Consider the following 15,137-nt stretch of genomic DNA (forward strand, 5'->3'; position numbering starts at 1 on the left):
GCTTACACAACATCCACTTCTGTTTTACCAGGAAAATAAACACCTACATTATTGCCAAGTCACAGTGAACACTTCAAAACATGGCGTAAAATGAAAGATTATTTCTATCTGGAGACATTTATGTTTTTTACCATTTTACACATTAGGCCTCATTCTTTTTTTTTTTTTTTTTTTTTTCCAGAAAGGCCGTGTCGCCCATAGCAACCAATCACAGAACAGCTTTCTTTTTTCCAGAGCACTTTGAGAAATGAAAGCCAAGCTCTGATTGGTTGCTATGGGCAACATGATCAGTCTTTCCTAGAAAATGAGGCCTAATTTATTACTACACACTTATCAATAGGACCACTGATATTTAATGAGTGAATATAAAATTAGACAGTGACTAGCAAGGGACATGCGACTCCTTGCCATTCTCCACCTCCACAGAAAAATCTATTTCCAACTGGGTTTGTAGAGAACGAAAAAAACAAAACAAAACATGGCTTCTTTTATTAACAAGCAGCTCCCATAGGTTGTGTGTGATATTACAGCTCTGCACCAGGCATTTCCATGGGGCCAAGTTGCATTACCAGATACATCCTATGGTCACAGGTGGCGCTGTTTGAGAAAGAAAAACAAAACAGTCATGTCTTTCTAAACCATGAACAATCCCTTTAAGGTCTGACCCGTTTTTTTTGAATCATTAAAACAGAATAGTTTAGTTTTTCTTTTCCTTCCGATGTAGCTGTACGCACGGAGAGTTGTAACTTCATTAGTACTCTTTTGGTACTTAATTTTTTTTTCGGAGGGGTCTTGGAATAAAAAACAGCAATTGTGGCGCTATTTTTTTTGTTATATGGTTTCTGGCACCCAATATGTCTACCAATTTTATATTTTTCAACAAAAAAAAAAATTATTCAATCCATATATTAACTGCATATGGGTTTATTGTAAAAACACAATTATATAATTTCCATTTGACATTGCCTCTCCAGTTACAGAAACCCCCCCCCCCCATCAAACAGAACGGATGGACGGCCGCCATATTGGTCACATTTACCGACATGTTCCACTAGCTGTATGTAGCCCTGGTGAACTACACGTCCCATGAGAGTTGGGAACTGAGGGTCGTTGACTTCAATGCTATATATTTAAGTGCAATTATTGTTGCCATATTAAACTGCAATTAGAGAAGGCACGCGATGCAAAGTGCTTATTAATAAAGTTATTGAAATGTCAGTTCTATAAAACTACAAGTTGTGCAGCGCCGATCGCTGGATTCAATCAATCGATGACAGCGCTGACAATTATACTGTATTAGACGCTACCATTAGCTTCTCATTGTGCGATCATCGGCTTAAGAGCTCGTCACTTTGCCCGTTTATAAATCTGCTTATATTGTCTAAAGGATTAGTAATGAGGAGTCCAAGTATTGCAGAACATTCGATATGGTCTTATCTAAGCAATAGGCTACAATTAAATGGAAGGTAAAAATCTTGTGGACGAATCAACCGGAGGAAGACGTGGTCTACAGGTTGGACTTGTCCTTTGCAGTCGTGTAGGAGGAATGCTGGGTGTAGGTCTTCACAACTTTCTGTAAAAGTAGAAAAAGAGAAAAAAAGGGATTTCTATTACACAAGTTTTCCATGCTTATGATAGGACCTATACTCCAGGGAGCTCATGGATATCGGATCAGTGGGGGTCCGACACCCGACAACCCCACATGAGCAGTTTTCAGTTGTAGCAGGGGCTGGATGTAAACATTTAACCCCTTTATGACCTTGGATGTATAGGTACATCATGCACCTCTAACAGCTGCGGGTGGATCCGCAATCCATAAGTGGCTGTTACCATGTCAGATTGACAGCGGCATTTAACTCGCGCAAGCTAGAAGCGCGTCACAAGTCCCGCCCATAGGTGCCCCAGTCACATGATCACCGGGCGCCAATGGGTTGTCATAACAGCCAGGGACCTGCAGAAGACCCCCACGCCTGTCTTTGTAAATCTCATATGAACGTTGCCGCCATAAAATGCAATAACAGGTGATCGAAACATCATATCTACCCCTATTGCACGTTTTTTGCAATATCACCACACTTGGAATATTTTTTCCCAGTTTTCCAGTACACTATATGGTAAAATCAATGGTGTCATTCAACAAGACATCTCGTCCCACAAAAAAGGAGCCCCGATACGGCTATATTGACAAAAAAAATAAATAAAATGGATCTGGGAAGAAGGGACGCAAAAAACAAACGTAAAATAACAAGAAAAAAAAAAAAAAAGGTGGTCAAGGGGTTAACAGCCAGATGGCACAGTGCCACACAGTGTAGGGGTGTCAGGTGTGGGACCCCCACCAAGCTGATATCAATGACCTATCCTGAGGTTAGGTCATCAACATAGTAAAAACCCTTCAGAGTACCTCCAGTAAAGCTGCAGCCCGCTCCTGGTCACCATTAATACAGACCTGCTAGCTCACATTAAACAGTGAGGCCACATGATCACTAACTTACTGATATCTTTTATTGAAGTTCTGCATTTTATTTTCTTATTGGTCTCGCTTGCAATATTGTTCAGTCCACATGATGTCTGCGGATGGAGGGCCGCATCACTAAACAAGTCTTGTATTGAAATTGTGCACTAGTTTCCAGACATCCAGGAGCTGCACATGTGCAGATGGCAGCCGCAATGACATTTATTCACCTTACCGACTGGAGCGATGAGCGACCAGACAGTAGGCTCGCTGAATGAGGGCGTGTGGCTTCACTAACCGTGCATTTAGCTTAAATGGGATTATTCGCCTGCAGCTGATGCCGCCTATAATTTAGGATGAAGATGTGGTTTGTTTTATGGGAGAGACCTCTCTGATCACTAAATTAAGGCAGCATTTACAAAGCATTGCTCCGGCTAGTCATAGAAGGGGTCATTACCTTAACGTGGCCTTCTGCATTGTACTTGTTCAGCAGAGCTTCAATACCGGAGCCGTATTTGGGGTCAACGTCAGAGAAATTTTTCACCTGGTAGAAGAGAAATGCAGAAGCTATAAAGCAATGAGTTCAGGGCACATCATCCTTAAGACACAACAGGTTTCATAGGCAATAATGCTGATACTTTTATCATTGGGTTTATAGTAGAGATCAGCAAATTGATTCACAGGCCCCTGGTCCATCGGACACGTCAGTACTACTTGGATTCTGGACGGAAACGCTGCACACGACCATGTACCTGCCAAGACCCCCGGCATCTCTTCTGACCAATAGACCCAGTGTGAAGTCATGCATCGGTTAGACCGCAACAATTATCTGCACTGGGCCTACAATTCAGAAGAGGTGGTGGGGATTCCAGCAAATAGGAGGAGGCTTGCAGGGCTCCCAGCCGGCAGATGCAGACTACTGATGTGGCCGCTGCAACAGGGTCTTAGAAATTGATCCACATATCTAGTTTAGGTTGTTCCAGGACAGGAGAGTAAAAGGATTTTATTATTTTATTCTTCTTTTACACATGGACACTGTGGGAGCAGACTACTACTACACCCAACATTGTCCCTTGCTCATGCTGATCACAGCGAGAGCAAGGGACAATGATGAGGGCAGAATTCAGCACCCGGCACTTGGGAACAGCACTAACTGTACACAGATTCCCAAATGCTGGTACGTGTGCTCCTGTTGCAGCACACGGTTGTCACACACGGACATCTCCAGTACCGGAAAAATCAGGACGTGTGAAACCAGCCTTACAGAGAGTCTGTGTCCTGCCAGACTGCAGATTTTGCAAGAGTGGGGATCACTTCATGTCCTGAAATTTCACAGCTAAATTATTATACAGGCCAGGTTTCTTTAAATACACCCCTCAATGTCATCTTTTCAGTGATTAAGCATTGGTTTTGCTGTACAAAATAAGAAAAAAAAAAACAAAAAAAACTATTAACTCCTGGCTTACCCAGTAAACATTGGTCTAGTTTACACAGTGCATGCAAAAACAGCATTATGTGAACAAGGTCCAACTATAGATAGAATAATTGCAATAAGGCTAAGGGAAGGTTCCCATGACAGAACAGAGAACATATTTTATGATCTATTACTACTGCAAGTTGAGGCCCAACTTGTGACCGAACTAGCAGCTTTATAGATGCCTATGATGCCGTTAATTCAGAATCCCCTGCACTTGGGCTGGGACTTGCAGTCCTAAATGGATAAGAAAATACTCCCAGTATGCCATTGTGATAATTCGCTCCAATGCAGGCCATCCTGAATTAGAGCCAACCTTATTAGAAGCCAATTAACCTAATATTTAGGGGTTTGTCTGGCACTGCACCGGAGGGGGGTGGGCGCAGATTAGATCATATCTACCCAGTAGGACGTGTGCATGAGTCTCCGCAAGTAACTGTAGATGTGACGTGAGCGTCTTTGAACAGAGCCTTTAAGAACGGTTTAATTTTTGAGAACTGTGCATCACAGCGAGGGCGATATATACTCACAGCTCTCTTCTGGATAAACACTTGGGCGTCCTTCAGGTGCCCAGCGATGTTCGCGCACAGCCTCTGGCGCTCTTCCTCGCTCAACACTTTGTTGAAAAAGTCACGGACCTGCAGAGGAAAAACGAGCAGCAAATCAGGAACAGACTCTGCACAGATTATTTCTCCATAGTGTCACTAGGAGGCAGTAGACCAATTTAGAGGCATCAATAGAGCCATAAAATTTCAGTGACGCAATGTCTTCCAACGTATTTAAAAGGCTACAATGATAATCAATAGGTCAGAACAGACCCTCCTGTGAGGCTGCTGTCTGCACGTATGGGGTAAATCGCCTTCCATTACATCTATATGCTCTAGCCACACACAGGCCATAGTTATTAATTGCACACATTGGCTTCCGGATGCAGCCGAAATCCACAGCGAGATGTGGTGACCAATGAGCAAATGACTTTTGCATTAATGCCACAGTCATGTGCAACCATTCGCTACCAAATGAGAGTAATAGTGGCAGTGGCAGGCCTTCTGGGAAAAAAAAAGACATGACTCCACCGCTCCTGCCAACTGAAATAACGTGTGATCGCTCCTCACCTGTGAGACGTTGTCATCATCAGAGCTATTAAAGCGAGCCACGTCTGCGGACACACTGAAACGGCATTCTCGGGCAGAAGGCAGAGCGTCGGGAGCAGAGAAGCTGTTTGGGTAATAATTTGGAGCTCCACCTTATAAAAAAAAAAGAAAAAAAAATTATATTATTTATTATATGATAATAATTTTACATCATCATCATGCATCCATCATCATATCATATCCACCATCATGCATCCATCATCGAATCCTCGCTCCATCGTTTCCCCGAGCAGAGCTGACCACAGGGTGCCCGAGGCCACCCCAACCCAGTTTACATTTGGAAAGCCTATGCAGAATTGTTGTGGATTTTATCCTACGCAGTGCAAAATCTGCAGCATAAAATTTTGCACTACAGGTCAATTTCCGTCCGTTGTGGATTTTTTTTCAGTAGTGTGTGGATGGGATACGGGAAAATCTCAGTGTTTATATCTGCAAATCCAGACCGCAAATCTGCAGTGCAATCACCATGTATTAACACAGGCTTGGAAAGTAGCAGTAACCAGAGCGGCTTCTTATAGTCTATGAAGGCAGATCATTACAGCTATAGGTCCTTGCTCCAGATAACCAAGATAAACTAATCAATCACCGAGCCTAGTGCATTTATGAGGGAGTGGTGGTATATTGCCATTCACAGCAGCCTGGCAGTAACTGCAGAAAGGGGCAAGGAGAGGAACGCTCCAGATGACTCCTGAATGCACCAGAACTGTAGTTGTCATTTTCATTATTAGAGTGGCGAGAATAATAAGCCGACAGATCCACCCAAATGAGCTGGGACCTTTAGTTAGCGTCTCATGACAGGTTGGGGCCTCCATGCTCCTGGGGAGCCCGACCTAGAAGCCTTCCATGTTACAGCTCATGCACTTAAAAGAGACCTGGCAGCAGGTTTTACACCCCAAAGAAACGTCATAAGTACCTGTAATGGTTATTGCTTCCACACCTTTATATTACAAATCCATGTCTGTTGTTTCTTTATGGAAATGAGTCCTCCTGAAACCAGTGATTGACAGGTCACTCTTCTGTGACCTGCTTCCCCCGGCAGGAGCATCGCATGTACAGATAAGATAGTCCTACTCTCCTGATGTCAGCAGGACATCACTGTGCATGCGCCGCTCCTAGGATTGATGGCACACGAACGAGATGTCGGCGGGGGTAGCAGGTCACGGAGAGGAGTACTTTACTGAGAGGACGTTACTTTGGGAATCTAAAAACCTGCTGACAGGTTAATGCACTTAGACAAACATGACATCAAAATTTGCAAGTTGGAAGGAACAAGGGATGATGGTCATGGGGGTGGAAATGCGTGGACACATACCCTGGTTGTCTGAGAAGCACATAGGTCCATCCCGTTGGTAATTGGCCACACGAGCCTTGTAGGGACAGTTCACAGGCAACTGTAGATAGTTGGCACCCAGGCGGTGCCTGTGTGTGTCTGGGTAGGAGAAGAGACGACCCTGCAACAAGTCATAATTAAGGTTAAAAAGATATATCCTAAGAGTTAGAACCAAGTGTACCGCATGAGGTTATGGCAACGTTAATATTGTGACTTAATGCAACCAAGTTGTAAGCATTTCCAAATGTGCTGGGATTATCTTTCATTGTTAGCATAAACTTCAATGCAAGTTGCACGTGACTGACTTGTCTGCAACGACCGGTTACGTGCAAGTTGCACAGATGTTTTTTTTTTTTTTTTTTTTTTTTTCAGTTGAATGACTTGTTGCTGCGTAGTTCCCAAGCTAAACCCAACCCTGCAGAGCTTTGGAAAGTGATCACTGCAAAACAAAAAAAAAAAACATTATCCCTGATCTTACCTGCAACATTTTATCCGGGCTCGGCTCTATTCCAGGAGGCATGTTACTTGGATCAAAGGCAATCTGCTCCACTTCTGTAAAGTAGTTGGCTGGGTTACGGTTCAGAACCAACTTCCCCACGGGGATTAGGGGGTAATCCTTATGAGGCCAGATCTGAAAAAAAAAAAAAAAAAAAAAAAAAAAAAAGAGCATAGAGAATGGGGTGAAAAACATCCGGATTACACCCCGAGCTCTGGACGGTTTACAGTCAGATTGCAGAGGTTACTACTCACCTTAGTCAAGTCAAAGGGATTGAATGGGTATTTCTCTGCCTGCTCGAATGTCATGACCTGGATATAGAAGGTCCAGGAAGGATAGTTCCCATTGGCAATGGCTTCATACAAGTCATGGATTCCATAGTCTGGATCCGCAGCTGCCAAGCGATTGGCTTCCTCCACAGTCAGATTTCGGATGCCCTGATTAGTCTAAAAGGAACAGAGGAAGACTATGAAAATCTGATAAGACCTGTATAGTCTACCCCCCATCAAGGCTCCTTACATAACTGGTCACTTTATAGTCAAATCTCCAAAATCCCCTAAAACTGTTGAGCTCTACAATAACCATATAACCTACCATTACTTTCCTACTGCAATGCTGCATTTTCCAAAAGGCCCTTTTGCAAAAAAAAAAAAAAAAAAATGTTGCCTGTATCTGTGCTTGCTCCGAACACCTTCAGTGCCTGCACAGAGGGGGATGCAGAAGGTAACGCACATGATTGCTGCCACCTTGGGAGGTGTAGACATGTCCAGTGTTTAATATCAGTACCCCTGGTTAGTACGGGGGCTTCAATGCTGCGGTAAAGAGTGAGATCAGCGATGCCCGTTCATATCATTTCAGCAAGTGGCCAGCCCTTATAAGCCTCATCCTGGTAGAATATTGCACCAAATTACATTATATACACACACACTACATGCACAGCGACTGTCAGGACTGACCTTGTAATGAAATTTGCAATACACGGGCTCATCTTTGGCATTGACCAGTTTGAAGGTATGAGAGCCGTAGCCATTCATGTGCCGGTGGCCATCGGGAATCCCACGGTCGGAGAACAGGAAGGAGACCTGAGAGGGTAAAGATATATAGCAGAGATTAGATGGCGGCTCCAATCATTTATATTCACAAATGTATATTTTACGGTTCTCTTCTATAAACAGGCTGATGGCAAATGTGGAGGAGATCCTGAATATGCGTCAAAAGGAGTCTGCGCCCGTCCTACGCCAGAGGTTATGAGTCTACTCGGTGAAGCTGTATAAAAAGCCAATAAATACGAGTCCTGCATAATCCTGGGGCAGGACAGAGAGAAAAGCTGCGTGCACTCAGCCTAGAAGCATTGCAAAAATAATTTCTGCCTCCATACATTGCCCCTATTGAGCTATGGAAAATCTGACACTGCTGAATCCCTGGGATGGTCACATCATAGCGAAATCATAGGAAGAGGGGCTCTATCTTAACAAGAAGCAGCCAGGACCTTCTGATAAAAAATGGCCATTGAGGAAGTCAGACTGCAAACACATTTTCCAGAGCAGCAACTTTTGCAAGAAAAAATATTACTGCATGGGGTCTATTAAAATTACCCGAATAAAGACAAAATAAAAACGAATAATTTTTACATATTAAAAGTTTTTAAAGCACACTGGACATCCTATTGGCCCCAAAATGATGTGTAACCTCAAGACTGCAAGAGTAGAAGACATTCCCCCCCCCCCCCCCCATCTGTTTTTCCCAAAAGGGAGCATGAAGAACGTCCAAAACATCCCTTTAGTGCCAACCAGGCTGGTAATGATCATCTCTTACCTGGTGAAGAGATTCAGGACGCAGCGCCCAGAAATCCCACACCATGTCCGGGTCTTTCATGTGAGTCTGGGGGTTTCTCTTCTGAGAGTGGATGAATGATGGGAACTAAGAAAATAGAAAAAAAAAAAGTACATATATTAGACATGAAAGCAGTTCTTCCCAGACACCCAGGTCCTTAAAGCCCAGGGTGATAAGCAGCAGCCATAAACCCCGGGCACCACTAGTCTCTGGGTAACCTAGGAATCGAGACGTTCAGTTGTCTGCAGACCCAGACGAAGAAGTCGATGGGCTCTGCGGCAAATAATGCACGGGGCCATTTAATAATGAAGCATCGTCTCAAGGAAAGGAAGAGCCATGAATAATATATGGAGGAAAGCTGTAGGCATGTACATTGATCTTATCAGGATTTACACAGCGCAACTGGAGCATTGTGGCCACCAATGGACGGACTGAACATTGAGCAGTAGAGGAATATCAGGAGGGGTTAATGGTCTATTCATAAGCCCCGGCCCCCCGATGAGGCGGTCATGTACATAAATATGCAGTGCAGAGGACTCGCGTACAAGAACCCCGGCCCTATAAATGTACAATTAGTTTTGGGATCACATCTTATGCCGTTGTCAATTCCTTAAGTGTTTTTAGTGTGCCTCGAGGGCAACGCAGATGACTATGCCGAGGCTTATTAGATACCAGATGGGGCATTTGGGCTGAAGATTTAAAGGGTGTTTGCACCTTTAAATGTCTCCTAGGGTGCAAAAAGTCATCGGAGGAGGATTGCAAGAATAACTCAGCCGCCTAGCAAGTACTGTACTACTACTCCTACCTAGTAGGTGACCTCAGCGAGAGAGGCTGATGGGCATCACTGTCCTCGAGACCCCAGTAATGAAGCTTATAGGGAAGGTTCCTACAGCATCAAAGCTGTAGGCATGTTGGAAAGTGAACCTACAAAACACTCACCAACATGGCGTCACGGATGAAAAAAATGGGGGTGTTATTCCCAGTCAGATCCCAGTTTCCATCCTCCGTGTAAAACTTTACAGCGAACCCACGGGGGTCTCGCACGGTGTCGGATGAGCCAGATTCTCCAGCTAAAAAATAAAAAAATAAAGATCCTGAAGATGACGATCTCTTAAAAGCTTCCCAGATCCAGACAAGATAAAAGTCTCACCGACAGTGGAGAAGCGCACGGCGATTGGGGTCCTCTTCCCGATGTACTCAAATACTTTGGCCTTGGAATATCTTGAGATGTCGTGAGTCACTTCAAAGTAGCCGAATGCCCCTGGAAAAATAAAAGAATCGACAATAACATCTTGTCCCCATCAGGTCATCCCATATGCGAACTTTGGCACGCAAGATTGTGAGCACCAGCTTTAAAAATATAAAATTAGTAGAAAATAAATAAATATTTTTTTAATTTAATTATATATATATATATATATATATATATATATATATATATATATATATATATATATATATATATATATATATATATATATATATATATATATATATATATATATAATTTTCTTTTAACATTTATTATACATTGTGGATAAATACGCGCTCTTACCAGCTCCCTTAGCATGCACCACTCTTTCGGGGATCCTTTCCCGGTCAAAGTGCGCCATCTCATCGGTGAACACCACATCTTGGACCAGCAGCGGCCCGCGGGGTCCGACCGTCATAAGATTCAGCTTATCGCATATCGGATTCCCCCCGCCTGTCGTCAAGACATCCGGTTTCTGAGGGAACATAGAAACAATGGACTCAATTCCACTGCATCGGAGCAGGCAGCGTCATGTAGACCCTCACCAGATGGGGGCGGTCACTGGGCAGCAGGACCCTTATCCTGATAGGTGGGACCCCGATTATAAAACATTTACTGCATATCCCACAATTGTCTATGGTGGAAAGAATTAGAAACGCATTGCAGATGTGTTGACGGGCCGGCCGTATGATAAGATCTGTACATAACCTAAATCCAGACATGACACGCTGCCAGTACGTCCCAGCATTGCATAATCTGGAGATGGCTCCGATCACGGGATACGGCCGCAGCCAAGTCAAATTGCTGATACAGAACGATTACACCAACGTCAAGGCCTGAAAACTTGTGACTGAGTGTTACAAAGGCTTCTATTTACTGTTGTGTGGGTTACAACAGCCGTGTTACATAATGGATGGAGTATGGACAGCTAGCGGAGCCCATCAACACAAATCCCCTGCAGCTCCCCCACAGAAAAAGTGAAGAATTGCATGGCGTCAAGAGGCGGTCAGTGTGATTCACATCCGTGTGATGTAAGGGATTCGGCTGCTCTTTGGAGCTTCTTTCTGCGGCGGTGATTCTTGCAAATCCTGATTTGTCAACCCACAGATGACTTTTCTGCAACCCGCCATGTATCCAATGCAGATGCTCTGGGTGCCCCTTGCACAAGCTGCCATCACAAGACCCCTGCAGCCACAGAACGTACTAATGGCATCACCGCAATTACAGCACGTAATTGCCAAGACCAGTGATCGGCTGCAGCAGTCACGAGCTGGCAGCTTGTCCTAGGGACTGCCGGAGCATATTGCACCTCCCCTCACTCCCAGAAATCTGACAACCCCTTTAAAGATCTGTTCTGTCTTAAGCCGTAATCAATGCAGGGTATGTATGACTACATAACACACACACACAAAATCAAATGAATCTACAGACCTCTATGGGCTCCACGTATGCTAAAAGTGCCCTTTTGGTGGCCACCAAGCACCTTTATTCTACAGTACAGCTTGCATCGCTATATGACACATGCATATACAGTGGTGTGCCTCAGAGGTATAACAATGAGGAATGAAGCCTATGATGTGCATGAAGCTTTACAGCCGTGGCCGTTGCGCAGGGGTCTTGTAGAGCAGAGGGGCTGTAATGGGGTCATCTCCGTCTCTATGACTAAGGGTCATGTGCATATGAAATTTCCCAAATCACATTATGGTAATCCTGTCTCGGCTTCCACCTGACACAGATGTGAGAATTACGGCACGAGCCAATCCTTCCCACATTATATAAACAGCCCGAGGGCTCCGCTCTGCAGCTGTGGATGTAGTCAGTCATGAGACGAGATCCAGAGTCAGCTGACGGGTTGCTGGGACCTGTGCAGTGGTGCGGCCGCCGTGCGCCCCCGCGACCTGTGCAGTGGTGCGGCCACCGTGCGCCCCCGCGACCTGTGCAGTGGTGCGGCCACCGTGCGCCCCCGCGACCTGTGCAGTGGTGCGGCCACCGTGCGCCCCAGCATAGCGTCAGTCTCTACATAAAGGTTGCCCGCGCCTCCTCCTTTATACCAGCCGGCAGTAATAGTCACAAATCTTCCCCAACTGCATTTTTTGTTCTGATCTTTTTGCCTCCCATGTTCCCAAGTTGCGACCGTGCAGCACAATTTCTGCTGTGCATTCGCCTGCAGAAAATCTGATGCATTTTACAGTGACACTTTTAGAAACCTCCTGCGCAAGCTGCAAAAAATAGGGGGTCTGCAAACACTAGGAAGGGTCCTCATCTCTTCCCTGGTGGCAGATGTCGGGGTATAGGGGAATGGAGAGGGTTGACCATGTTGGATTTCAATGTGTCTGTCCCAGAAGAAAAAAAAAAAAAGTCAGTCTGGGAGAAGGGTCTGGAATCAGCTTATTGCTCTTCTGCCCCTAGAGAACACATGTAGGCTCAGTAGAGCCAAGTGCGCATGTGGACGGTCAGGAGGAATAGCTGTAGGTCAAACAAGTGCCTTCAGTTAACTTGGTAGTCATCCTAGGTTTCTGACGGGCAGCAGGCTTGCTGACTCTTTCCAAAAGCAATATTATTCTTATCTGGCTTCTTTTCACAATTGCCCGGACTCTACGCACAACATCTGGTAAATCCCGCAGGACGTGATCCATTGCCAATGTAAGTAACAGAAGAAAAACAATCAAGAATGATCTGCACGAGAAAAGCAACTAGAGCAAACGGCACAGCGAGAACAAAAGTCAAAACAACGACGCCACAGGGCCAGAGTCCACCAGACACAGCGTGGATATCAGTCCCCCGTCTGGAGGAATAATCAGCAGCGACTGCACTAATGTCCGCCTGATCTGCAGATCATCGCAGCTTCCATCCAGATTCTCAGAACGTATCCACTGAAAAGATCCAGCAGCGAAAAATCTGCTGCAAAATCCCAATAAAAAAAATAATGCAGAAATCCAAGGCAATATCTTTTGCGCTTATCAATGTCACCAATATCCTGAATTAAAGGAATTTCACCATTTGTGGTACATAGAAAAGCGGTTAGATAATATTAGACGCATTTTCAGATAACGCAGCAGTGACAGCAGCCAAAGTCCAAACCGCTGCACAGATGACACGAAGGATATGCAGAGGATCGCTGATACCGCGGTCACTGATCTGTGCCCTGGTCACGAGCTCTACACGCGGAGAACCACCATAACCGACCTGCCCCTTCCAGACGACTTATCTGCACTAGATTATGTTCTGCACATAAGTCAGGCGTCACTTCTGCATATTCATCATAAGAAAAGAAAAAAAGACAGCCCCCGCTGAATATAATGGGGTCAATAAGGTTTGTCATTTTACCAGAAAAATTGCACTTTGTTTCTGAAACGACGCATTTCAGGTTCTGCTCTTCCAACAGATATAGAGGGAGGTCATTGCCTCCTCCCTCCCAGTAAGGTCAGCTTCACACGGCCCCTGCACGGACAACGATTTCTGGACCAACAATGGGTCTCCTGACCCAAACCAACAACCTGATACATGTGTATGAGGCTCTTCAGGCAGATCTTGAGATCTTTAACTCTCCAGCTGTAGCAAAGTTACAACTACTCCTGTAAATGGACAGTAACTGGCCACAGAGTCATGCTGGGAGTTGTAGTTTTGCAACAGTTGGAGGACACAGATCAAGAAGCTAAAAAGAACAGCTTTTCAGATCTAATACTGATCACATTGATGGCCGATGCATTATTGCATTTGCGCGTTTTGTTTTTGTCAATTTCCAACTTTTTTCTTTCCCCCCCATTTGCGCCTTATTCTTTTATTTAATTATTTATGTTACTCGCTTATATAGAACCATTAACTCCACAGCGCTTTACAGGCTATTTTATATGTTCCCCTGTTTTTTTTTTTGCATGTTCTCTGTTGTGGACGGTGTTGGTGGTTTGCAGATGCTTTTTGTCGATTCCTCAATTGTTACTTTTTAAAAACTTGCAAAGATTTTTTTTTTTGCACAAAAACACTCCAGCCCATCCCCCTTCCCCCCACAGTGATTTTATGCACATCTGACATTTTCCATGCGACTTTTTGCACCACTTTAGCAGAACAGAAGACGATTTGTACTAAATATTTGCAAAAAAAAAAAAAAGTAAAATGACTAAAGTTTGGAGCATTTTTTTCTTTTGCACAATGCAAAATTCATGAAAGGCGTTCTGTTTTGCAAGTGATGAATTGGTCCCCGAGTGTTTCCATCCTGCAACGGATCTTCAGCTGCTGTGAGCTTTGGCCACAGGTCTCCGTGCAGCCTCAGAGTAATCTAAACCAGATGCAATTGTAGCAAACCCTCAGCTGTGGGTAATCAGGACACACAAACGTTGATGAGATGCTATTTTTTGTCAGTTATCACATTTTGCACTAATTGCACCAGAAAAAAAGGTGCAACATGTGAGAGCACCCAGAGGGGCCACAGTCACTGCCAGCAAGCAGAGGTCCTGAAATCCCCTATAGCTGAGCCTCCATCATCACACAGGACCCCCATCCTCACACAGGCCTCAGGGCAGTGGCCAGCTGTTGCAGAACTGCACAGCATGCTGGGACTTGTAGTTTTGCAGGAGCTGGAGGTTTCTAGAGCCATAGCACAAGCTGTAACCCCTGACACGTCTATGTCACAGCAGAGCACGTATAGGTGTGTACAGACGGTGCAGCACAATAACCGCAGGCGCGTCATTAGCGGCCGGTGTGGTCACAGCGGATACCTGGTTGCCCCGGCTCTCCTTCCACAGCTTCATCTGGTCCGCGCTCTTCTCCCGCTGATCCGCCATGTTGCCCCGCACTGACTGCAGGCGCCGAGCGGAGGCAGCGCAGATAAATACCGAGCAGGGGCGCCCCGCCCACTACTGCAAGAGGAGGCGCTGATTGGGCGAGAGCGCTGGGAGGAGTGAGCGCTGATTGGTGGAGGGGAGATACGCGGTGAGAACGGAGAGGAGTAAAATAACGTACAAAGGTCGCGACTGAGATGGAAAGAAGGCGGCGAGGAAGAGAGGGCAGAGGGGAAAGATACAGGGGAGAGGAGGGAGGAAGAGAGGGCAGAGGGGGAAAGATACAGGGGAGAGGAGGGAGGAAGAGAGGGCAGAGGGGGAAAGATACAGGGGAGAGGAGGGAGGAAGAGAGGGCAGAGGGGGAAAGA

At 45.2% G+C, this 15,137-nt stretch overlaps 1 protein-coding gene across 1 annotated transcript; it reads right to left on the reverse strand.

Moving 5' to 3' along the window:
* Positions 1-1,110: 1,110 nt before the first annotated feature.
* Positions 1,111-14,865, reverse strand: LOC141174107 (catalase). The gene is made up of 13 exons (XM_073658774.1): positions 14,707-14,865; positions 10,295-10,466; positions 9,890-10,000; positions 9,679-9,809; positions 8,722-8,826; positions 7,863-7,988; positions 7,161-7,352; positions 6,889-7,041; positions 6,393-6,531; positions 5,042-5,172; positions 4,457-4,564; positions 2,910-2,996; positions 1,111-1,573 (listed from the first exon to the last, which is right to left on the reverse strand). Exons 1-13 carry the CDS (start codon positions 14,770-14,772, stop codon positions 1,508-1,510), a joined length of 1,587 nt encoding a protein of 528 aa, XP_073514875.1. The 5' UTR covers positions 14,773-14,865; the 3' UTR covers positions 1,111-1,507.
* Between the last annotated feature and the right edge of the window lie 272 nt (positions 14,866-15,137).

The sequence above is a fragment of the Phyllobates terribilis genome, unplaced genomic scaffold, assembly GCF_046119375.1.
Source record: "Phyllobates terribilis strain yellow unplaced genomic scaffold, ASM4611937v1 Scaffold_13__5_contigs__length_258822181, whole genome shotgun sequence".
NCBI classification, from domain to species: domain Eukaryota; kingdom Metazoa; phylum Chordata; class Amphibia; order Anura; family Dendrobatidae; genus Phyllobates; species Phyllobates terribilis.